This window comes from Merops nubicus, unplaced genomic scaffold (assembly GCF_000691845.1).
Source record: "Merops nubicus isolate BGI_N331 unplaced genomic scaffold, ASM69184v1 scaffold14437, whole genome shotgun sequence".
Lineage (NCBI taxonomy): Eukaryota > Metazoa > Chordata > Aves > Coraciiformes > Meropidae > Merops > Merops nubicus.
The window spans coordinates 3,762-27,436 of NW_008618441.1; the positions used below are offsets into that span (position 1 = coordinate 3,762).

At 36.6% G+C, this 23,675-nt stretch overlaps 1 protein-coding gene across 1 annotated transcript; it reads left to right on the top strand.

Moving 5' to 3' along the window:
• The first annotated feature begins 313 nt into the window (after window positions 1–313).
• Window positions 314–18,942, top strand: BRMS1L (breast cancer metastasis-suppressor 1-like). Its single transcript, XM_008943461.1, has 10 exons — window positions 314–335; window positions 1,664–1,754; window positions 5,036–5,163; window positions 7,872–7,951; window positions 10,466–10,562; window positions 10,963–11,046; window positions 13,221–13,285; window positions 14,753–14,792; window positions 15,619–15,745; window positions 17,378–18,942. Exons 2-10 carry the CDS (start codon window positions 1,666–1,668, stop codon window positions 17,499–17,501), a joined length of 834 nt encoding a protein of 277 aa, XP_008941709.1. The 5' UTR covers window positions 314–335; window positions 1,664–1,665; the 3' UTR covers window positions 17,502–18,942.
• Window positions 18,943–23,675: the final 4,733 nt, after the last annotated feature.

The window sequence follows — 23,675 nt, forward strand, 5'->3', positions numbered from 1 at the left end:
TAAAACTTTGCTCTTTAATCAGATTTTCAACCTTCCTTGTTCTGGGATTCAAGATATGCCTTACCTCTGAGAACAGTATTTTAAAATAAAGTAGTATCTCTTAACAGCCTGATACTCCCTTTCCCCACTCTCACCACTGCTACCAAATCCTCTGAAGCAGCTATGTGGACCCTGGAGCTGCTCCTTTCACCCCATCACCTTTGCAAATTGCCATCCTCTTTTGCAGAACAGTAAGGATGAAGACTTGCATGCTGTTTTCTGTAGCTGGTGTAGGAGACAGCATAAAGCAATTAAAAGTCTCTGCTGGAAAAATGTGAGTGAGGAAGAAACAAAAGGCTCTAAGTTGTTTATGGTCTAGAAGAGTGGGTCCAGGCTGTCTCTGCTTGATTCAGGATCCTGCTTTGCCTTTGTGTCAGTAGTTAGAATTTTCTTGACAGTGTAACTGCTTAGATGGATATACCTCCTTATGATAGCCCCTTTTCTCAAACACTTGCCCTGTTTGCATCAGTCCAGCTCTGTTTCCGAACTGCATGGCCATCCCTTCTTCTGCATGTCTGCTGCATGGTGATAATTGGTCAGTGGTACCATATATGTGGAGAGCTAATTCCAGGAGATACTGTTGCTATAAAGGAGTTCTGGGACATCTCTAACTTCTGAATGTTGTTTAACAAAAAAGCCTTTTTTTTTTTTTCCTTTTTTTTTAAAAAAAGAGTCAAGAATTTTGTAGCTTACTTTTTCTGGTTTTGACTCTTTAAGAAAAGACATTGGAGATAGCAACTGATGATTGGTAACATCAGATATCTCTCTATGGCAACTGGCAAAATTTTTTGCCCAAAAGTGGGTATTTATTATACTTTACATTATGTTCACTAAGTAAATTAAGAGAAAATTCAGGAATATAAATTAAAATAAAAACTGTGGAAAGAGATTAATGTTGCTTACTCTTGCTGTGTAAAACCATATTAAGTCATGTTTCTGCAAAACTCCAGGCTTTGTAGGTTAAGGAGTGTTTCATTAGACATGCAGTCATTTTAAATGGTCAGTAATTGAACTACAGATATTTCTGCCTTAAAATTTAAAATTTCTGCTTCAAAAAATCTCCCAACTGAATATGATGAAACTTGTTTTCAAAACTGTGTTACTTTTTTTTTTTTTTTAAATGGATATTAATAGAACAAACCCTTGAATTTTGTATGACAAATGTAACATTGAACCGTACTTGCTTTCCAGGGATTACTTTTGCTCGTACTAACTCAGGATAAACCTTAATTTTCAGTGGTGGCAAATAACTCTTCATGCTTAATGGTGCCTTTCTTCTGGTGTGATGTACAATGTTTCATTTTTCTGTTTCACACATTTTGAGGTACATTTTGTATTATCCATCTTGAAATTTAACCTCTTGGAGTCTTACAGCGTTGTTTTTACCTGTTTTGGGGAAGAAGAATTGCCGTTTATGGGGTTTCTTGTAGCATTAGATCCAAGTTTCGTGCTTTGTAGTTTAGCAAGTAATTTCTCGTATTCTGTTATAAAATGATATTAATATAATGGACAATCTATTCATGGCTAAAATTCAGGCTTGCTTCAAATTCACTAGAAACAGCATATCCAGTTTATTTGTTTATATGCTACATTGTTCAAAATAAGTTACCTTCTTTTTTCTTAGAAATGGATGATGAGGACTGTGAAAGAAGAAGAATGGAGTGTTTAGATGAAATGTCCAATCTTGAAAAGCAATTTACAGACCTTAAAGATCAGTAAGTATTTTAATGTTTTAAGTGCCTTGTTTGCAGATCCATTCTATGAGAATACTGGGGCAGCTGATGTTTCTTGTCTTTCCTATAAGTGGATGCTGGTCTCGAACAAGAGTAAGGATTGGGAGTTCTGAAATTATTTACAGGCAGTTGATTCAGAATACATTTATTTGCTTATTTATTTTATGTTTTGCTGTAGGAATGGATTTGAAGTATTGCTATAAAAGGCTGATGTAGGTCTATTGCAGCAAAATAATTAGCAGAACAAAGAAGTTGTGATTTTAGGAAAGTTGGGGTGTTGGTGTACTTATTTATTTGCTCAGGATCTTTGTCATGCTTTTATATATGTGGGACAGACCCAAGCACTATCTTTGCTAAGTAAGAAATTAGTTGTTGTTGGTTTTTTTTTTCAGGGTATCACAGCAGTTTTTATAGTTGGCGCCAATGAAAGTTTTTTGTGGTTACAGCAAGACAGATAGCCATACTTAAAAAAAGGCGAATAGTGGTAGCTCTCTCTCTGTAGTGTGCCATAATATCTACATCAGTAGTAAAGACCTAGTAAGTAGAAGAGATGAAATCAATAGCCACAGTTACTCAGAAGTGAACCTCATTTATATTGGAGCCAGTCTTTTGTATGTAGTTTAAGATGACTGTTTTTCACTTGTGCCCAGACAAGTTAAGCACATCTATTCCAATTTAAATTGGTGGTAATTTGGCAACTAACTCAATCAGGTACCTGACAAGTGAAACTGTGAGGTGACTTTGTCTATTTCTGGGGCTATTTTTTAACTGAAAATTTAGTCAGTTGTTGTAACATTTCAGATGCGTGTTTATATTGTGAAATCGTTCTTTCTGCTACATAACGGAGACCTACAACTTCCTTTGACTAACAGGACACTGTGAGGCCTATCTAATAGGGGCTGGAAAGAATTGCCCAACAAGCAATTTCTTGAGGCAGTATCTAGAGAAGACTGTTTGTCGTGCTGTTCTTCTTTGGGCTGAGCATGGAGCAACCTGGGAAATGGAGCCAACTGATGAGTAGTGGAGCCAGTCGGTACTGACTCGTTTGGCATTTGAAAAATGGCCAGCGTTTGAGTTAACTCCTACTCTTCCATCTGTTGGGCAGTTGGGATGACTGAAAACAGCTTGTGGAAACAAACCTTTAAGGAGTAAATATGAAGGAGGGTGGTCTTGGGAGGAAGGAAGCAAGTATTTCTGGGGGTTTAGGGACTGCAAATGGGGTTTGTGAGATGGTAAGGCTGTGGTATATGAGGAGGAAGATATTGTGTAGACACTGGTCAGTTGAGAGATTGGGGTGTTTGTAGGGGCTGGAAGAACTGTGGTGGAGGGGAAACTGGGAAAGGAGCATTAGGATGATGGAAGAAGGATTATAGGAAGGAGCAGCTGTGAGTAGGCACATGGTAACATTCGGAAAGAATTAATAAAATGCATAAACAGTGAGGTGTTTAGACACAACCAGTAGCAGAGATGATGAACTGATTGAGTCTGCCTCCTCTTCCTTTTCAGGGAAACTGAATTTGGAAGCGATGAGATAAGCAGGATTTACAATGGCTGATAGCCATTATCCATGTTAGGCATATCATTTTGAAAGTACTAGATAAAGTTTTAATCTGTCAGCTGCTGTGTGGTACCAAGGGCTAGCACCACTTGGTCCATAGCTGCTTGCTCTGATGTAGCTGGAACTTGTTGCTGTGTAGCCACGTTAGTGACCCACCCAGTGGCGTGCTGTGCACACGTTCTAGCTGAAGAATTCTGCTGTAGCTCTGTGTAGCCATTGTGTGTGTAGCACACACGTTAACGATGGAGCCCAGCAGGATGGGTTTGGGTCAGCTGCAGGCCATGTCAACCGACATGGTTAGTCAACATCAGCTGACTGCAGGACAGATTGTGTGTGTATCCTACTCTAACAGTTCATGGGTAAGGAGGAGGGAACAGATCACTGGTTGTTGCTAGGTTGGGTACACATGCTTGAGCTATGGAGTTGTCATCAAAGTGAAATGATGAGCAGGCTGGTGGCAGGTGAACAGGAAGTATTTCTCACAGAGGCCTTGATGTGTCAGTATACATGCACTTTCTCCTGCCTAATTCATTACTTAATGGATACATTTTAAGCAAGGGTCCCTGTCCCAAAGACATCTGTTCTAACTGTGTAAACAGATATTACAAAGATACATTTATCCGTGTAAACAGATAACATTTGATGTGTTCTTAATAGATACAACAGAGTTTGTACATGTTTGCCTTAATTCTACAGCATTTGATTGTGGGGTGCAAGGTAAATGAGAACAGGAAAAGCTGGTTAAATTGATGATTCTATTACTAAACACTATATTTAACTTATCAGTTATAAAGAGTGGAGCTTTACTGTGATTGAAATACTCGTAATTGATATTACATTAAATTCTTCAAAATGCAAGCAGATTTCTTCATTGTTTGTTAGTAGATATCAGCTTTTATCAAAGGAATGAAGTTTAGGTAAAATACAAATATCTTAAATATGCTTCCTTTTGGGTGGACTGGAAGATGTCAGTTACAAATTATCCCGTGATATTTGTGACAGCATGCAAGGCGTGGCTTTTCACAGGAAATGAAATGAGGGTGGCTTCAGTAAAAGCCTGCCTCTCTTTTTCCTTGGCTTATGGTAGGGTGGGAGCAGGTTGGTGAACATGAAAGTAAATGGGCATTTCTATTCACAGAATGTCTGTCTTTCCCATGACATAAGCCATATTGTTCTTATGTATTGTAACACACTTTCCTGGCCTCCTCCGTGTTGATTCACCTCCCACTCCCATCTTAATCCTCTTAACAGCCATACAATTTTTTTTTTTCTTCTTCCTTAGAGTTTGAGATAAATTTCATTTTATCTTTACAGACTGATAGAATGGTAGGGGTTGGAAGGGAGCTCTGGACATCATTAGGTCCAACCCCCTGCTAAATCAGGTTCACACAGAGCAGACTGGTTGCATAGGAACGCATCCATGCTGGTTTGGAAGTCTCCAGAGAAGGAGACTCCACAACCTCTCTGTACCTTCTACACTTCTGGTTGTCTGCATGTTGTCCAGAAGGGCTTAACAGACAGGAGGAACTTTGTTCAAAAATAAGATAAATATTGGAAAATTCAAATGGTAACAAATCTTAGCTTTGCTCCAGTGGGTGTTCCGTAACATTAACGTAGAGATGCAGAATAGTTCTTTTGTAAATAGTTCCTCTAACTTGTGTTTGCTTTTAAGTAAAATGCATATTTCTATTTCTATTATTTTAAGACTTTACAAAGAAAGATTAAGCCAAGTGGATGCAAAACTACAAGAGGTGATAGCTGGAAAAGCACCTGAATATTTAGAACCGTTGGCAGCTTTGCAAGAAAATATGCAAATCCGAACCAAGGTGGCAGGTAGGAATATAGAATGAGTATTGCTGTTTCAACACTATAAACTTACTGTGCATTTTAAGGTCAATCTTCTTTTTTCTTCATAAATGTTAAAGGAGTGTGTTTTAAAGTTAGACATACTGTGGCATATTTTTAAATGTAAAATGTTTTTCAGGTCAAAATGAATAGATTGCTTACCTCTTTGCATGAGTTGCCTCGTAATATCACACTAAAAATACGGCTTTTTTATGTTTCATTTAATATCTGTCCGTGTTGTAAGCACAAAATTACAGAATGAAAAACAGTAATAATTTTTATTAGAGGATTTGTAATCAAGTCTGCACCCTGGTCAAGGTCAAAATGGAGACATATGTACGTGCTATCTCATTAAGCTCTTGCCAGATCATCTTGAGATGGTCACGTTCTTCCTGTTCTTCTAGTCTGTATCTCTTCTAGTCCTCTGCTCTCATCCTCCTGTTCCATCTGGGGAAGGAGAAAACTCTTGTCCTTAGCAGCTTTTATCTAAACTGCATTTTAGTTATTAAAACTAAAGTTTAGATAGGCTTTTATGCTCATACAAGAAGCAGACAAGAACTTTTATCTTCTTCTGGGATACAACTATATAGTCATATGCAATGGTGGTATTATAGGAAGACAAAGTTCTGTACTTCTCTATTGTAAATTCTTTTCATGTTACAGCTCTACTCCTTTGGGATTAATTCAGCTGTCTAAGGGTTGCTTTTAACACAGACTGTCAGGGAAACTGTCCAAAAGGCAGACAGTTGTGATCTCTCTAACCAGAGGAGCTATGCCTGTGTCTTTTCCAAGAAATTCAGCAGAAGCACAGTGCAGAAGACTGGAGAGTGGCAAGCCTACTGGTACTTTTCATAAAACTAGTGCTACTTCAGTGCTACTCAGTATGTCTTCATCAGTACTTTTGGCTTCAGCCTACAGAGAGAATTTGCAATCTTTTGGTCTATTGAATTTCTCTCCCTCCTGGTCTTCTCCATAATGCTTTTTCTCAGCTGGTGACCCAGAACTGGGTTTTAAGATCTTAACTCAAATCTACTTGACTAATTCTAAGTAGCCCGCTTGGGCTTGCAGGTGAACTTGCAGAAGGTTTGATGTAAAAGCAACTCTAATCCAAGCTTTTGATTTTCAGTTTTCAGTGTGGCTGTCTGTCAGTGCTTTCATGTAGGTGGGTATGGATAGGCAGAATATTACGGATTCTTCTGATTTGTCTTAAGCAGCACTGAATATCCATGTTCCAATGTAAAAAAAAAAAAATAAATTCAAAGTTTCTTTGAAATTGGGACTAGAAATTTGGATTGGTGTGGGGTTTTTTCCTTCTGTGCTCAATCTCAATGAAATTGATAAAATTATTCCAGAGAAAGCAAGAAACTGTGTAACAGGCTTGTTTGCTCTCCCTGTGTGAGCCGCGACTGAAGCAGGTAGTAGCAAGGCTTGAGCTCCAGCAGGTAGCTCCTGAGGATCTGCTTCTAGCTGAAAGAGAGGAAGAAGGCACAGGGAGAAGAAAAGCTGAGCTATGGGTATAAATACATCTGTGGTAGAAAGAAACCTGTATTCCTCTGCTTTCTAAGGCACTGAGCACTATTCACACAAAATGTGGATCTTTACTATTTCAGCAAGTCAGGAATACAACTGTCTTCTAGAAGTATTCAGACCTATACTGCTCAATTTCAGGCAAATAAGCAGAGTTTATAATAGTCGGTACACCTAGATATGCCAGTCAGCCATAAATATTTAAAAAAAAGCCAGCATAACATAGATGTAAGAAAAGACCACTTTGAATCCTGGATCAAAAGTGACTTCACAGAGGAAAGATGATTGACATAATACTTTGTGGTTTCTTTTTCAGAAGAATTGCTGGTAATGGTATTGTTTCTCTTGTACTGTATTAATTTATAGTCAACTGAATTCTAAGGGAGGTTGTTTTTTGGAGTTCTTTGGTTGCTAAAAAGCACCAGCATGTGTGCAAACTTAACTCCTCAAGATGGTAATCTGGAACAGTTTAGGTGTTTTGTGTCAAATGCATTGAACTTATTAAATCAAGTTCTGTGTATGCTTGCCAGATACTACATTTCAGATACCTTTCAGATTTTTTTAAGCTGCCTTTTTAGTAGACACATTTTCAGAAATATATAAGAAATACTCCCAGTACTCAGAAACAGTATCCTTTCTATCTCATGGTGGCTATTTCTAAGAATAGAACAGCCTTGTTAATGTGGTTTATTAAGGTCATGCATTATAAAGTTAAGCCTTACTCCAAATGGTAATTTGTAGAAGCTTGTTCTTTCATTCAATTTTTTAGCTATCTAAAAACTCCCAAACATAATTTAAAACTCTAATAAGAAAATAGGCCATTTAGTACTTCATGGTTTTGAAAACTGAGGTTATGCAGGACAATTTTTTTCAGAAATATGAATGAAACCTATTTTGTAAAGTTAGCATGAGCACTGGTGTAATCTGTTAACTGATAGGAGAAAAACTTTAAAACAGCATTTCTTTTTCCTCCTCTCTCCAGAATTAAGGGATTACTTGTTTATATTTTTACTCTGTAAAGCAACCAGCCCCTCTAAGTGCCTAATATAATATTATCTGTATTTTGCAATATGTACATGTCTGAGGACTTGTGGGCAATATTAAAAGAGAGTTCTGAAATCGGATACTAGCTAAAGAAAGTAATATTGCTGTAATTTGTCTAATTACAGGTATCTATAGAGAGCTTTGTTTGGAGTCTGTGAAGAACAAGTATGAATGTGAAATTCAAGCCTCTCGACAGCACTGTGAGGTTGTGCCATCTATTTTACACTGATAGCTGATGTCATCTAACTTTTACTGTGTGTCATGCTTTCCAAGTTCAGTGGTTCAGTGCGTGTTTTTATTATTGCTGTTATTTGCTATTTGAATGCAATTGCCTTGTGAAATTTAAACCCATGTAAGGGGTTATATAAAGCAGATAAAAATTAACTTTAAATTAGTTTAGCTATACTTCTATGCAAAGCCAAAGCTTCATATTTTTCATTAACAAGTTTCTATTAACAGATTCCCTCATGATTTTTTTTTTTACCTTTGTTATAAAAGGTTGTTCAGATTACCAAGAACAGTGACTAAAATATCTGGTATCATTCTAGAGAAAAAAAATCTTATATTTTAATAATGAGAACAATAGTCATGATGTCTTTTTAAGATGCCTTGGACAGCTAGTGATAAGAGTTGTAATCTCAGAAACAGTTACAGTTTCTCTCCTTGGACATAAGTATTCCTGTTTAAGCATCTGGATACTGTAATATAAATACTCAAGTATGTGTATGTCCAGTGCTGTAGCATAGCTGCTTAGATCCTGAGGTTTGCATCCTAATTCTCCTCAGCCCCCTGTTGCAGTTGCTTAAAGGTGTTTTCCAAGTGGTTCACTATATTTCTCAAGTCTGTGACTCCTGTTATACCAATAAAACAAGAATGTGCATGCATGCTTTTAAAAGAATTTCCATTCTCTTGCTGCCTTGGGAAAGATAAGTGTATAAAGGAGGACTGCTTTTATCTGACTGTCTTTGCTCCTGTGAATACTCCTGAGGCTGGACAGAATCCTGTAAGATTTGCAGGGTTTCTCACCTATGGTTGAATGATTTGCTCTGGCTATATGTTATTTCTCTTTAGGATGGTCTTTTCTCATGTTTTGCTATTATGTTTCTACTGTGAAACTTTGAGAACTCAAACATTCACTATCCAATAAGGACCGTGTGGAGGAAAAGCTCTTTAGGGTCAGCAGTGCTGCGTGTGGATTCAGTGTTTCACTGGAATACAACTGTTCAGCCATAAAGCCTCTGATGCCTGTAACAGCTCTTCACACCTTAGTTGTCACTGAATGCTTGAAGCAAAACAGATGTCTAAACACAAACACCATCTTATTTTAAAATGGCCTCAGGGCAGACAATGCTCATTTGGCATTTTTTATATATGTAAGAGGTGTTTTCACTTCCACTGGGAATATTTTTTTTTATAGTTAGGGGTTGAAAAATATATGAAAGAAGGTCTTTGGAATTTAAATACTTTGGAACTTGGAGGGAATGATAAACATGAGAGCCATTTAGTAGTACAGGGTTCTTTGGTTTTGTCTATTCCTCAACTGTTTTGCTTCATTCCAGCATACTAGCTGGATGAAGGTAAAGGTAACTTGCTGTTGATACATGTGCTATGGGCAGGAGCAGTTGTGTTGCAAACATCTGCTGACTTGGCTGTAGGGACTGCAGCTTCTGGCAGAGACGTGGTAACAAATGGCTAGACATAGTGACTTGTGCTGCTTAACCTGTTTTTTCAGTGAGTAAGTCCAAGCCCTCTGTTTTCCAGAGCTGTTAAAGAGTTTAGTGTTTTTCAGTGCTGGTTTGAAAAGGGCAACTGGTCTATTTAGTGCTGTGTAATTTTGCTGTCAGTCCTATATGGTGGACTATAATTGAGAGCGGTTTACTACAAAGTTGATTTTCTTGTTCTGAAACACTTAAGAGCTGGAAAAGAGAAAAGTAAGAAAGGACAAAGTTTGTATTGGAGTGTGGTTTTGTTTGTATGTAAAAAGTGCTAACGATACACCTAACATTGACGATACTGTGTTAACCTATTTGGCTAAGAAAATGCCTTTTAAAAGAACAAACTAGCTAACTTTTCTAAAGCAATGCTTTAAAGGTGTTTCTCACAGCTTTAAGGTAGACAATTTTGCTTTCACAAGATTGTTCAGATTATTTTACATGCTCAGTAAGTTCTCTCTTCTGTGGGAATGCGTTTTTCAGATCTATGAAAGTAGACAGTTATAAATCCTGTGGTAATAGAATATAATGTTCTATAAATTACTGCAGGTTTATTAATTTTGGAGGCATCTTAATAAAAAGCTTTCCATGAAAACATTAGCTATGCTAATTTATAAGGAAAGATGGCATAGAGATCACTCCTTTACGGTTATTTATTATTAATAAATCTTTGCTGTCCAAAAGGAAAATACTGTATTTGTGTAAAAAAACAAACAGTTATTCTGGAGATCTAGCTGCATGCTTTTATATACTTAGTTATTCTTGGTACTGATACTTGGTAACTATATTTACTCTTATGCCAAGTGAGTGTGCTGTCTTTAAGGAGCTAGAATCTCATTCTAAGAAAGTGGATAGAGGGAAATGTCATATGCATTATAGCTTCTGAACAATTTTCACCTTAAAGCTATTCTTACTTTCCTTCCACTGAGGCTTTAAATTGTTGTATATATTTAGAAGATAGAACTTAGTCACATAAAAATGAGTAATTTCTTGCTTTTTTTTTATAGAGTGAAAAGCTTCTGTTGTATGATACTGTACAAAGTGAACTAGAAGAGAAGATTAGAAGACTTGAAGAAGACAGACATAGCATTGACATTACCTCAGGTGGATGGAAATTCAAAGTTGCTGGGGTTTTGTTTACACACTGTTACCTTTTTTTAAAAAAATTTCTAGTAGCTACTGGCTAGTTGAGAGTGGACACAGTATGTCTGGTGAGTTTCGGGTTTACCAGCAAAATGGGATTCAGCTGTAGACTTTGGACAGGGAGTTGAATTTAAGCTTAAAACAAATTTTGGTCTCATAATTTGTCAGCATCCCTTCTGTGTTTTGAGAATATTAATCTATGACTACATAATCATATAACACCTTCATTCTGTTCAGAAACAGCATGTCACTAGAAAAAAAAAATTATATGTTTCAATTTTGGGCAATGTTTTCTGCTGTAAAAAGAGCTAAACATGTAAATGTTCCTGATTCATAGAATGTTCTTATTATGTCTTTTCAGAATTATGGAACGACGAGCTACAGTCCAGGAAGAAAAGGAAGGATCCATTTAGTCCAGATAAGAAGAAACCTGTTGTTGTTTCAGATATCCTTTTACTAAAATCACTGTTCTTTCAAGTAGTGCTTACTGTTCTGTAGCTAGTCTTGTTACATATGTCTTTAATAACAAGTTAAAGTGATAGTGCATTCTCAGTATTGATTTTTGCATGTGCAGATGGTATTCTAATTCAGATTAGAGAAACCATCTTGACACATCCCATTATGAAAATTGAAATTAAGATTCTCTTATCTAACTACTAGTTTCATATAGATAGTATTTCTAAAAGTTGAATTTTCTAACTTCAAAAAATTGAGCTACAAGGCAAAAGCAGAAAAATGTTAGGCACTGCTTGCAAAGTGTAGCTTGACTTGTGTAACTTCTCATGTATAGCTTTGCTTATCATGCTAGGACACCTTTACCTCAATTTATTACAAGAATTCTTAACAGTTCCATAGACTTTGAACCCTCTTTGATTAAAAGTTTAAAATTCCAAGCATTGAGGTGGTTGGCAGAGGTGTGTGTTTGTCAGTTCGGGGTTCTCTAGGGTGACTGTAGTATTTCAGAATTTTGCATTGATGACTTCTTCATAGCTGTTGATAAGCATGTAGTGCAGCTGAAACTTTTTAAGGCGTAACACCTAAGAGTATCATCTTTCTCTAGAGAAAGAAGGAGATGCATTTGCATATTGAATGTTCTCTCTACTCCTTCCCCCCAGCCTAAAATTTTTCTTGGATAGAGATGTGGTGCCTTAGAAGTTGGCAGAATCATAGAGGCTACCTAAAAGAGACTAAATTCTAAGTATTGACAGTATATGATACAAAAGGTGTTTTTTTAATTGCTAAGCTACTGAAAAAAGTCCTGCTACATTCACAAGATTTTGTAACATTAGGAGAAGCTGGGAAAGAAGTTTCTCAAAAAAAGTTATCATTGAGACACTCTCCTTCAGGGTGGTTGATTTACTGGAACACATCCCAGATGGATAACTTGTCCTAGTAACAACTGTTCTTCCATTAGGAGGTGTCAGAAATTCAGTTTAGTAGAGAAGTTTTTTAACTACTGCTTAAAAGGCAAGTGATACAAATCAATGGAGGTACAAGTGGCTTCATCAACCTCTTTACTCCTTGTAGCAATTTCAGTGCCAGGTTGTGTGAAACTATATTTTCTTTAGTTCTTGGTCATCCTTTTCTTCAGGATGTCCATATAGATAGCATCAGATTCTGTGAGTTATGAACTACCTTGCGATTTTAGAATACATTCCAAACAGCAAATACTAACTTAGTATGGGGTCTAAAATCTCAGCAATTTCAGGCAGTCATAAGGCTGAAAGCCCTTTCAGCTGTGAAGTAAATGAACTAGCTCTATTTTTGTTTATGATTTTAAAATAGTTGTGAACTCAGATCTGTTTAAAGCAAATACCTAAAAATTTTACATGGCTTTTGATTTGTAATTATTTGAGAAAAACTAATATGAAAATGGCTAAAGATTCTTAAAATTTCAAATGAAAAATATGTTTAAGCTCTCATATCCCATTCTAAGAGATTTAGATTTTAAACATTCATAGCAGCTTTTCCTAAACTTGTTTTTCAGAGGTGAAATGGGAAGACACCAAGTAAAAACTGAAGACAGTTGTAATGGAATAGCTGTCCAATATATGGTGTTTGATTTTGAAGATCATGTGTTGTAATACACAATTTTTACTTTGCTGTTTATAGTTCATGGAAGGGGCTATGCCTTTCCACTTCCTGGGTTTAGTTTGATATTTGATATTCAAAGATTTGGTACTGTCTCCACTTTTCTATCAAAGAAATATGATACAAAATACTGTAAAATTAATGCTTTTATTAAAGAGGCTACTAGTGTAGGTGCTGATTTGCAGTGGTATATTGAAATTTCAATGGATTTTAATTGTAATTTGTAGTATTTATTCATTAATGGAATGTTTTTGGAACTGTTAGGGATGGGATAATTATATCACAAGTGTTTGTCGTATCCTCATGTTTAATGCCAGTAGTCTGATCCCCTGCATACTATTACTTATCTCTTAATTTTTACAGTGTACTTCTAGGTTGCATAATTCAAAGATGCATTTATTTCTGCTGAGCTTTTGCTTCATGTAGGTATTCTTTGTGCTTAACATTGGCAGAAAAGAGCTCTTAATACCCTTCTACAAACATTGGTTTTATTATTGCTGTTCAAAGAATTTTCCCTAACTTTTCCACGCCCCTATATAGTTTATATGTTACAGGACCTTGATATACTTGAAGACTGGACGACAATAAGGAAGGTAAGGTGAAAGGATGAATGCCAGTAGCTGTGGGTTTCATCTGAGTTCTTATCTAGACTTTTTGCCTCTTTAAAATAGGTGAATGTGTTTTGTACATGACTGAAACTCTAAAGAATTTTTGTTTCAGTAGTCAGCTAATCATTCCATTTCAATCTATGTTACTGCTACTTTTTCTGATTCTAGCCAAATCATGCAGAGGAATACAATGAAGTAGTAGTAGAGATTATCTCGAGAAGGGGTATTCTGTAATTTTCCATGATAAAGTGAGCCTAAAGCCTGTGCCATGAGGATCTGCTTTCTCAGTCTGTTGTAACTGGGTAGAAACTATGATAGGATAGTTTGATAGGATTTTGTTTTAAATTTAGATTTTAAAAATATATATTTATGATATTTTTTCCACATAATAAATAGTTTATTTTTTGAAGATTTCTATGCTTCAGCCTCTCCTTATACCTTTTTTTTTTTTGGGTATAAATTGAAATGCTGTGGTTTTCCCAGGTTATAAGAGAACTGAGGTTTGCAGAACAATAAATTTGTTTGACCTGTTGATGTATTTGAAAAAATAAATCCAGCTTTTAAGTGCAGGGTGCTCTTTACAGATCTTTGTCATCCTGTTACAGTAACTTGCTGTACCGAAACTTTATCCTTGCCTTGCACGTGCAATCAGAAAATCTCCCCTGTTACCCTAGCGCTTCCCAGCTCACGGAGTAGCAGACTGCTTGTGGGAATTCAAAAACTTGGTGGGAAAAAGGCTTTGAGTCAGTTTCCATCCTGCTTTACACCTGTCCATATTTCCTAAACAAGTAGTAAAATGTGATGCCTGAGAACTTGTCTGACTTTTCCTATTGCATCATAATCCTGTGATGCAACAATATTATAAAAATTTGAGACACAAAGTAGCTTTCCCTCAGTCTCTTTCCTGTCCTGTAACATGGTTTTAAACAATAGCAACAAACTCAGAATCTACTGGGGATTTTGCCTTTTCTGGAAATAATTTTTAAAAACAAAAAGCAAACAACCCAAAAATACTCTCAGAGGCTTTTTTTTAATACTCTAATACTACATGTGATCTAGAGTTCGCATCAGAGAAAATTTGAGAGCTTATGACATACAAATCAAAAGAGTAGGTTGTTCATATAGCATTTTGTTTTTCAGAATGAGGCAATGTCATTTTGTATTTTCTTTATGGAATTACCTGACAGCAGTTTTGAGGGTTTAATTGAGAAAGCCTCCTGAGTTATTTTAAATCTAAACTTAATGGAGAAAGGTGGGGTTTCTTCACTGTCAAGATGCTGTTTTGTTTAGTTACTGAGTCACCACTAAACGCGCGTTTATTTTAGATCTGTTCTGACTGTGGGTTTTGCATGTAAAAGCAAGTATCCTGAGCTACGCTGCACATAATTTCACAATTAAAGCTGGCAGTTAAGAGAAAAAGACTATATGACTGATTTTCTTTTGTGTTTCAAGGCAATGGCTACGCTGGGGCCACACAGAGTAAAGGCAGAACGTGAGTAAACCTTGTCTGGTTTCACAAGACAGGACTTGCTGTGTGCAACAGCACAAACTGCATCGAGGCAGATCTCATTTCCTTTAGCCCCATTATAGTGGTGAAGGATGGGGGGAGGTAACTGGGCCATGTGGCTTTTGTTCTCCCCTCTCTCAGGTGCTGGTACTTGTAGCTCAATTGCTGATGATAGTAAAAATCCAGACTTCTAAAACTGGGTTACAGCAATTAATATTAGCAAGCTATGCTAGTGTGTACAGAAACTGAGACCGTCTGAAGCTTAGGAGTGCAGTCTAAAGGCTGCTCACCTTTACTGCAAGCCACAACCCTGAAAAAGTAGAGCTATGGGGAAGAAGTATAACTGATATTTGGTGCTGAGGTGAGAAGCACATTAATGCTAGGTAAAATGAAATATTTTCAGGTGGTGAGTAAGGAGGAAAATAGAGAGAAGGCAAGCAGGTGGTGTAGTTCTTTAGCAATGTATTACAACTTGCATGTTGTGGTTATGTGCTGATGAGGTTTTGGATTCTGCCATTTGAAGTCTTGTCTACATTGCATTACTTGATTTTTTAAAATTCTTATCACAGATATGAAGGTTGTTGAGAAAGTAGATTGTATCTGAAAATGGAAATGTAACTTTTAATTTATCTGATTGCAAAAAAAAGGTATCTTGCTTCCAGTTTTCTTACTTTGTGGCAATTATTAAGAGAGAGACTGCTTTTGAAAAGGAAAAAAAGTCTGTCCTATTTAGATAACTTGATGAAAGTTTATTTAAACATCTAACTGACTTATTCCAAGGCTATTAAATTACTTTTATTGATCATTTTAGCACCTGTGAAATTAGAAAAGCATCTACATAGTGCTAGGTCTGAAGAAGGAAGACTTTATTATGATGGCGAGTGGTATGGACGTGGACAAACGATATGCATTGATAAAAAAGATGAATGTCCTACAAGGTAAAGATTACTCAGTTTATGCAGCTCTGTACATTCATGTTAAGCAATAGGTAGGATGATGGCATTGAAGAAGGAGGCTTATTTGGAAATACTGCCACCTCAGTAACATTTATCAGTTCACTTTGGAAGTCGGGCATTATCAAAGAAGGCTGAATGTTGGACTTCAGAGAGAGGCTAGTAAAGGCTGCACATCACTGAAGGTGATGAGATGTTTGTGAAGTTAGGATCTCAACAACAATTTCTGCTCTTGCTCAAAGGCTATTCACAAACTAGTAAGTTTTTTCAAGTGTCTTGGGGTTTTGTTGCTTTGAGAATTAATCTGTTGGCCCATCTGAAAATACTTAATTATGGTAAAACATTTTTATACCTTTGAAGGTAGCAGTCGATTAGTGCTTTCAAAGGAAAGAGTTGGAACCTTTTTTCAGGTATTTCCTTCACAAAGGTTCTGCCTGGGAACTGTGTAAATATTACAATGCAAATTTGGCTGACTGTTTAAGATATCTAAATGTATTTTTTCTCTATGGATAATATTTATAAATTCTAAAGAGTGGGTATATTTAAAACAATATTTAAAATTAAATGTATATCTTACCTTTTACTGAATGGGGCAAATCAATCCAAGCACAGTGTTGATTAAATATGCTCTTCAGCCACCCAGGAAAATTAACTTTAATTTCATATAAGAGGAGTTTACTGTAAAACTAGCTGCTTCTTCCCTCTGTTTGGTGAAGAGGAACAGATTTTGGTGATTTTGCTCTTTGTTCAGGGCTGAAACAGGAAGATATTTTAGTAAACTATGTATTCTTTCTGGAATTTACAAATTTTGAATTAGTTTACCAGAATGTTATGCTGGGCCAAAAAAAAATCTTAATATCCAGTGTCTGACAAATGCCAAAAGCTGATGCTTAATAGAGCAAGCATGCAGTGGAACTTTCCCAGCCTTTCAATATTTCAGCAACTTTTAAGGCTGAAGAGTTTCTTGGAAGGAGTTCTGTCACATTCAATACATTAACTGTTTTAATCTCTGGTTTTGAGCCTTTTGGATTTTTTTTTTTGCCCATCAATGCTACACGATTTCCCCCCCCACCCCACCCCAGGGGCTATAGGGAGGGGGTTGTGTTAACTGTTTTTAAGGTTTACCACAAAGAGCGTAGAATCAGGGTCTATGTAAGAATGATTAAATCAGGCTTTAATTTTATTTCTTATGGTCTTGGTATAATCACTAAGAGCAAAATACTTTTTCTGCTTTAAATCCTGGGCTTCAGTCTAATTTTTTTTCTGGATACTTTGTATTCAAAGTAATTTATAATTTTGTCTTTTAAAACAGGTTGGTTTTTTTACCATGGGTAATCTATTGTTTTTTTCTTTGAGTGACTATTGCTCTTTTAAACAAAACATTTGCACATGTTGAGGGTTTTCTCGCAGGAGAAGAAAATAGATAGATGGCTGAAAAATGAACCGCCTTGAAACTGTACTTAAAATGGAGCTGATATCTTTTGGGCATAACTAATGCATATTTTCATTTACTGCATGGAAATACAGCTGCAGTTTTGGAATTATTTTTTAGTTTATAAGGTCTCTAAATCTGTCTTGTTTTTCTTCCTCTGACCCTTCTTCCCTCTTTTCCTCTAGTGCCATAATTACAACAATTAACCATGATGAAGTTTGGTTTAAAAGACCGGATGGAAGCAAGTCCAAGCTGTATATTTCTCAGCTACAGAAAGGAAAATATTCAATAAAACATAACCACAACTGACCGTTGCTAAGCAGATATGGAGCAAGTGGCATTGCCATGCTTGACGTGCCATGGGATGACAGTTGTACTCAACAGCATTTTGTATTCCTCATAAATTTATGGCAGTATCTGGTGTGTATGTGTAGTGCTGTATGTAAACGTCATATGGATGGCCTTCAGAAACCTGAGGATGTTAAATCATGTTAACAGATATTTTACCTCTAGATCGGGTCCAGTGCCTAAGATACGAAGTATACTCTTCAAGTCTAATGGCTCAGAACTTCTCATATTTGTAAAATGAAAAAACAAGAATTTTTTTTCCATTGGTGACCAGTTGATGTGGTAAAAATGATAACCATAATTACCAGCAACTCACTTCGTTTTCAGTGAACATGTCATGCTTCTCTTGTGAATGTAAATTTAGCCTGTTCAGCTGTTGCTTCTGAATAGATTGTAACATGCATAAGCATTCTTTTTGTCCAGAGTGGACCGATTTATTAAAATTATTGCCCTTGACAGCTCTGCTAGTACTGACTGTGTTATATTTTGTAAGATGTACTATATTGCTTGTATTGAGACAAAGCCAGTATTTTGAGCTAGGTTTTTTGAGGAGCACTTTTCTAGTTTAGGACCCTATTCAACAGTAAACAAATTGCTGGTGATTTTTTTTTTCTTCTTCCTCAGATTGCTGACAAAATGTATGCATAAAATAGACAGTGTTGCTCCAACCTGTGTTAAATGTAGCCCACAGAGAATGACTGCGAGGATGGTTATGTAAATACTGTTGCATGCTCTGCTTGTTTGGTCCACAATTGTATGAAATGCTATGAATCTTTTTTTTCAGAAGGTAAATATATTCCCAGTAATCATATATCTGGGAAAATTTAGACTTTTTGACCACACACCATTTTCTAACTTTCTGTACTCTACTTCATCTTATTGTACACCAGAGTTATTTCATGCAGCTTAGAAAGCTGAATTTCTCTTAAGATAAATCTTCCTGTTTAAGCCACGAAGTAAAGTCCTAAATCCTTGATGTTACTGTGATGTGCTTAGAGCATCTAGAATGATAGATGGGATTGCTGAAGAATTATTAATGCGTTGGTTATGTGCACTTTAATCTCCACTTCTGGTTCTTCTTGGAGAAAGCAAGCATCCGTTTGGTTTAAATGATCACAGCAAATATGTATTTTTATTGTAACATATATATGTTTTAATCCTATATCCATTGTCTCTTCTAGCCCAGGGTGGTAACTACTTTCCAAATGCCAAATCAGTTTCTGCTGAGTGATGCTTTTCTACAATTGTATGACATTATTAATCAAATGTACATAAAGTATTAATTGACATGTTGGCTTTTAACAATATGAACTGTATGTATACAGTTGTTTGATAAACTTTTTGTAATAAAATATTTGTATTTTTTAACTTAGTGTATAAATAAATGATCTGTGCTAGTGGACATCTTTTATGTTGTTTTGTTCTTTGGTTTTCTAGTCTTGTTGAAATTCCTGATATATCAAAAGCTAAAGGGAAATCTATTCAAGTTTTCAGAAGGCCTAAAACTCTTGAAAGACATTTGACTTGCACTTTTTTCCTTTTGAATTTTTAGAGTCTGTTTGTATAGATTTTGGTTTTGCAATTTTTTTCTTCAACATTTGTGGAAGCACTACTCTGCACTGTCAAATGTAAGCATCAAGAATCTCTTGGCTATTGACATGCTTGAAATTATTTGCATTTAGGGCACGCTGGGCACCCTAAGCTGTTACTGTGGTTCATCTCTTTCCTCTCCTGTATTCTGAGCCTCTTCATCTGCAACTGATTATTTCTAAAGCTGTTCCCAAACTGAGCTTCTGGGTTGCAGAATGTTGCTTTGTACAGCCCTGCAGTGTAGATTGACACGTGCTGAGCGTGTCTTCTTTATTCAGAATAAATATAATTCATATCAACGTGACAGGTAATAAGCAGAGCAGTATGGGCTCCTGATCAATGGGCATCTACTTGTTCTGTTACTAGAAGTCCAAGAAACTGAGTATGGCTTTCCTTTTTACATGTTATTACTTCTGTGTATGGGATTGGAAAGGTCTGAGGTTGGTCTCTTTTTATAAATGGTTATCTCATGCTTAGACAAACCATATTTGGTACATGCTGTGTATCTTTTTAAGATCTGAACAGTTAATGGTTTGCTCCACAATAAAATGGTTCACTCCATCGGAAAACACAAGAGGTGTCTTCAACAGATTTTAGTACAGACATTGTTATCCTTTTGTCCATCTGTTTTATCTTTTACACTGCTGCAGTGGAGCTTTGCAAGCCTCAGTAGCATTGTTTTAACCTACAAATAGGAATAAGATCTGTAAAGTGCTGACAGGAAAAAGATGCTGGGCATGCCATTTATTCCTTGGGATACGATGTGTGGAAAAGGAAGTAAATGAAGAGTAACGGGCATTGAAGTGACAAAACCAACTTTCTGTACGTGTGTAGGTAAGGATTCTATGTCAAAGCTGTTTCAGAGGAGGTGCAGTTTATTTTTAGTCAATCACCCAGAGCAAGCTGATCTGTTCATGTTTCCCGTAGTGAAGTGTGTGGTATGTTTAGCTGAAATGCAATTGATTTAACCCAACAACACTCGATGCTGAAGTACCATGTGGAATTTAGCTCAGGTATCTTGTAAGAAGCAGCAGTGTTGAAACTTTCGAAATACCCCTGGATTTTGGCACTTTGTTGCACTATGTTTGTTTTAAAACTATAAAAATTGTCTACTTATAGTCCATGGAACATCTTGTTTTATGTTTGTAAGGCAAGGCCTACATAACTAGCTCAACACCCCCATCAAGTGGCAGATTTTGAAAGCCTGTGCTATCTTCTACCAGCAGGTTCGATTTGTTCTGGGTGGAGGTTTTGGGGATTTTGTTGTTTGTTTGTTTTCGTGTTTGTGGGGGTTGGTTTGTTTGGGGATTAGTTGGTCAGTTTGTTTTTGGTTTTGAAGTGGAAAGAAAAAAATAGGTTTTGGCTTTCACCAAAAGAGATGGGTACTAATGTTGCTCCTAGGTTCCTGAAGAAATTCTTTGATTATTACTGTGGGAAGAGCTGGCATTTTTTGAGGACAAGGGAAATAGGTGGGGAGAAAATGTGTTCAATAGATATCACATTTAAATAGCTACAAGTTGCAGTGCTTTTATCCATACCAGGTTTGTTGGAACCTTTTGCTGTTCTTCATGGTAGCTAAATAGGATGTTTTCTGTTTCTGCATATGACAGCCCTGTCCAAACATCCTTAAAAGTGGCCAAGTAATCTCTGTTCTAAGGTCCTTTGATTGTTCCTGAGGAAGTTTTCTACAAAGCCCATCTCAGTCAAGGGCACGGTTACTGTTGGAATTGAGACATAGCCAATATTTTACCTTGGGTACCTAAGGTACTTCAGAGGTCTGACAATCAAGATGCTGTGGGTGATGTGTACTTCCAGGGCTAACTTCCCAGTGCCTGGAAATACTTCAGTGTTTCTGCAGTATATGTGTAGGTCAGCTGCTTGGTACATCTGCAGTAAATCAGCATGGGATTTGCAGTCAATGATTTAATCAAAAGCACAACACTTATTCGGTAAGCCTGATAGTTCCTGGAAATACCAGCCTAACTGTACTTACATGGCATTGTGTATGCTTCTCTGTATGGCAAATCTGATCTTGATGGAGCAGATGTGACTTCTGACATGTAAGACCATTTGTACTTTTTTTCTGGAGCTGCCAGACTGGAAAGCTGAAAAGTGATGTGCTGAGCTGACTCCTGTTTCAGTGTGCTGGCTGCTGTAGACCTCGTTTCTAGAAGCCTGACTTTTCCAGTGTGAAGAGTTTGAATGCTGAAACTGAATTCGCTAGAAGGCAGAAGATGGGAAGAGCAAATGGAGTAAATTAAGTGATAAAGTGTATGTCAAATACTGGCTTAAAAAAAAAAATATGGTAAAATGAGTAACTTAGCGTTAGTTACCCTGGACATTGACGGATGCAACTTCTGATAGGAAAAAATACTGTATGATTTTGTAAGCAAGGATTATTTCACATAGCAATGGGGTCAAAAAATTAAAAAGGCTTTGTAGGCAAACTTTGGCATTTCCAAGATTTAAAAGTGTCAATATTACTGTTCCAGTATGGTTTGTGTGTATGAAAGAGTATAAATGTATAGGATTTAGGTCACTTAGTAAACCAGCAATCTCCAAATTCTCCTAAACCAGTGTTTTAACTACAGACATGACTTATTTTAAGATCTGACTTGCTAGATCTGGGTTATGTTTTAGAAGCTAGTAATTTCTTTGAACAGCAGGAAAATAAAGAAAGCACACTGTGTTTAAGAGGTGATTAGCAGCAATGAAATTCTATTTTGTGCCCCTTTTTTGGTTTTGTTTTGTTTGGTGGTGGTGTTGTTTGCTTTTTTTTTTCCCCATAAAAAAAACTTTCCATGAACTTTGCATGAACCAGAAGCAAGCTGGAATAGGGCTACACCAATGGAAATAAGCTGCATTATTTCTTTGAACATTAGCGGATCCTCCATTTCCTATAAGCAAAATAAGTCTGAATCATTTGGCACGAGTAGGAACAGTAAACCTGCCTTCCCTCCGTGGACATGGGGTGTGTGGTGGGGGCACCTGGCGCCTGTGCTCTGGAGACTCCTGCGGTGGAAAGCCTGCAGGTGGCAGTAAATTTACACTGAAGTTACTTGGCAGCAGTTACAGAATTTTCTGTCTAGGTCTTGTTAGTTTTTTTTAATCGGTTTCTTTTAGTTGTAACAGTGCTACAACCGAGTTTAATCCTAATGCATACTAATTAAGGGATATTTGGAAAGAACAGATAGTACTCGGAGTTCTAAAGAAGGATTATCTTTTGCTACTGTATGGTGAAAGAAAATTGCTATGTAAAGGCTTAGGAAGGAACAGAGATGGATTAGATGCTTTCTAGTTGCTATAGAAACAAAATATGTAATTAAACAAAATGAAATATATTACAAGTCTTACATTGATGAAAGTACTTAGGAAAGGTTGGACAGTGAGTGAGTGTTCTATATTGCAACACCAAACCAAGAAGTAAACAGAGGGTTCAGATTTACTTTTCTAATGCAGTTTTCACCTGCTGCATGTTTTGTGCTTGGATAACTAAAAAAATGTTTTGTTTCCTAAGGTGAATCTATAAAAAGGAATGTCAATAGCAATAAGTAATGCATTGAGGATTTGCATCAGTAGTGTTGCAAATTAATAACGTGTTATATTATACTAACAATATGATGAAATGAATACAAATCTAAAGTATGTTTTCTAAAAAAAAAAAGAATATGAACTATTTAATTACGCTTGCTTTGAAATAACTTTTAACAGATCACTTCAATGTTTCTTTTTCTATAAAAGTACAGCAAGAGTTTCAAGCCCTTGCTCTGTATCTAATAAAGATAACTTCTTAAGAAAATATGAGTGGCAAAAGAGTTTTTCTTTAATCTGAGAGAAGTGCTGCGGGTTTGGGGTGCATTTCAAATGCTAGCTGCCAGAAGAGGGCACTTTGGGGTTTCTCATGAAATGTTATTTACTTTCAAAGTTCAGCTCATCTTCTCAGGTTTTTCTTCTTTCTTTCTTGTATCATAAAATTTCCCTGCTTAAAGTTCATAAATGTAGCGGTGGTTGTTATTTCTTCTTTGTAGCTTAACTCTGAAGGTGACCACGTTCTGCTCTTTGTAAACTGAGGAGGCACGTTGCCATGCGAGGGTTCTCCTCTTTAGCATGGCTCAATGTGTGGCCATGGGAGGTGGATGGAATTTGGTTGGCTTTGTATTTTACTCCACCCACTCATACACCTCCTCCTCCCCCTCCAAAAAGAACTTATGTATGTATATGTGTATATATAGTGAGAGAATGATGGTATGTGATTCTTATCTTTTGTTGTGAGTGATGGAAAGGAAGGAAGGTTAAAAGGAATCTTCAATTCATGTCAATGTGTGATTTAATTTCAGGTGATTATGACCAAAAAACCCAAAATGGCTAAAATATCAGACTCTATCTTATGCAGACAAATGTTTACCTTGGAAGTACTTCATGTGGTACATCTGCACTTGCTTGCTAAGCTTCTGTTTGGAATGCATGTGTTTTATCCTTTCTTAAAATCTAGTTGAGCTCATTGCCTGCCTTGCTTTAGCACACCTACTCCCAGGGCTCTGCACC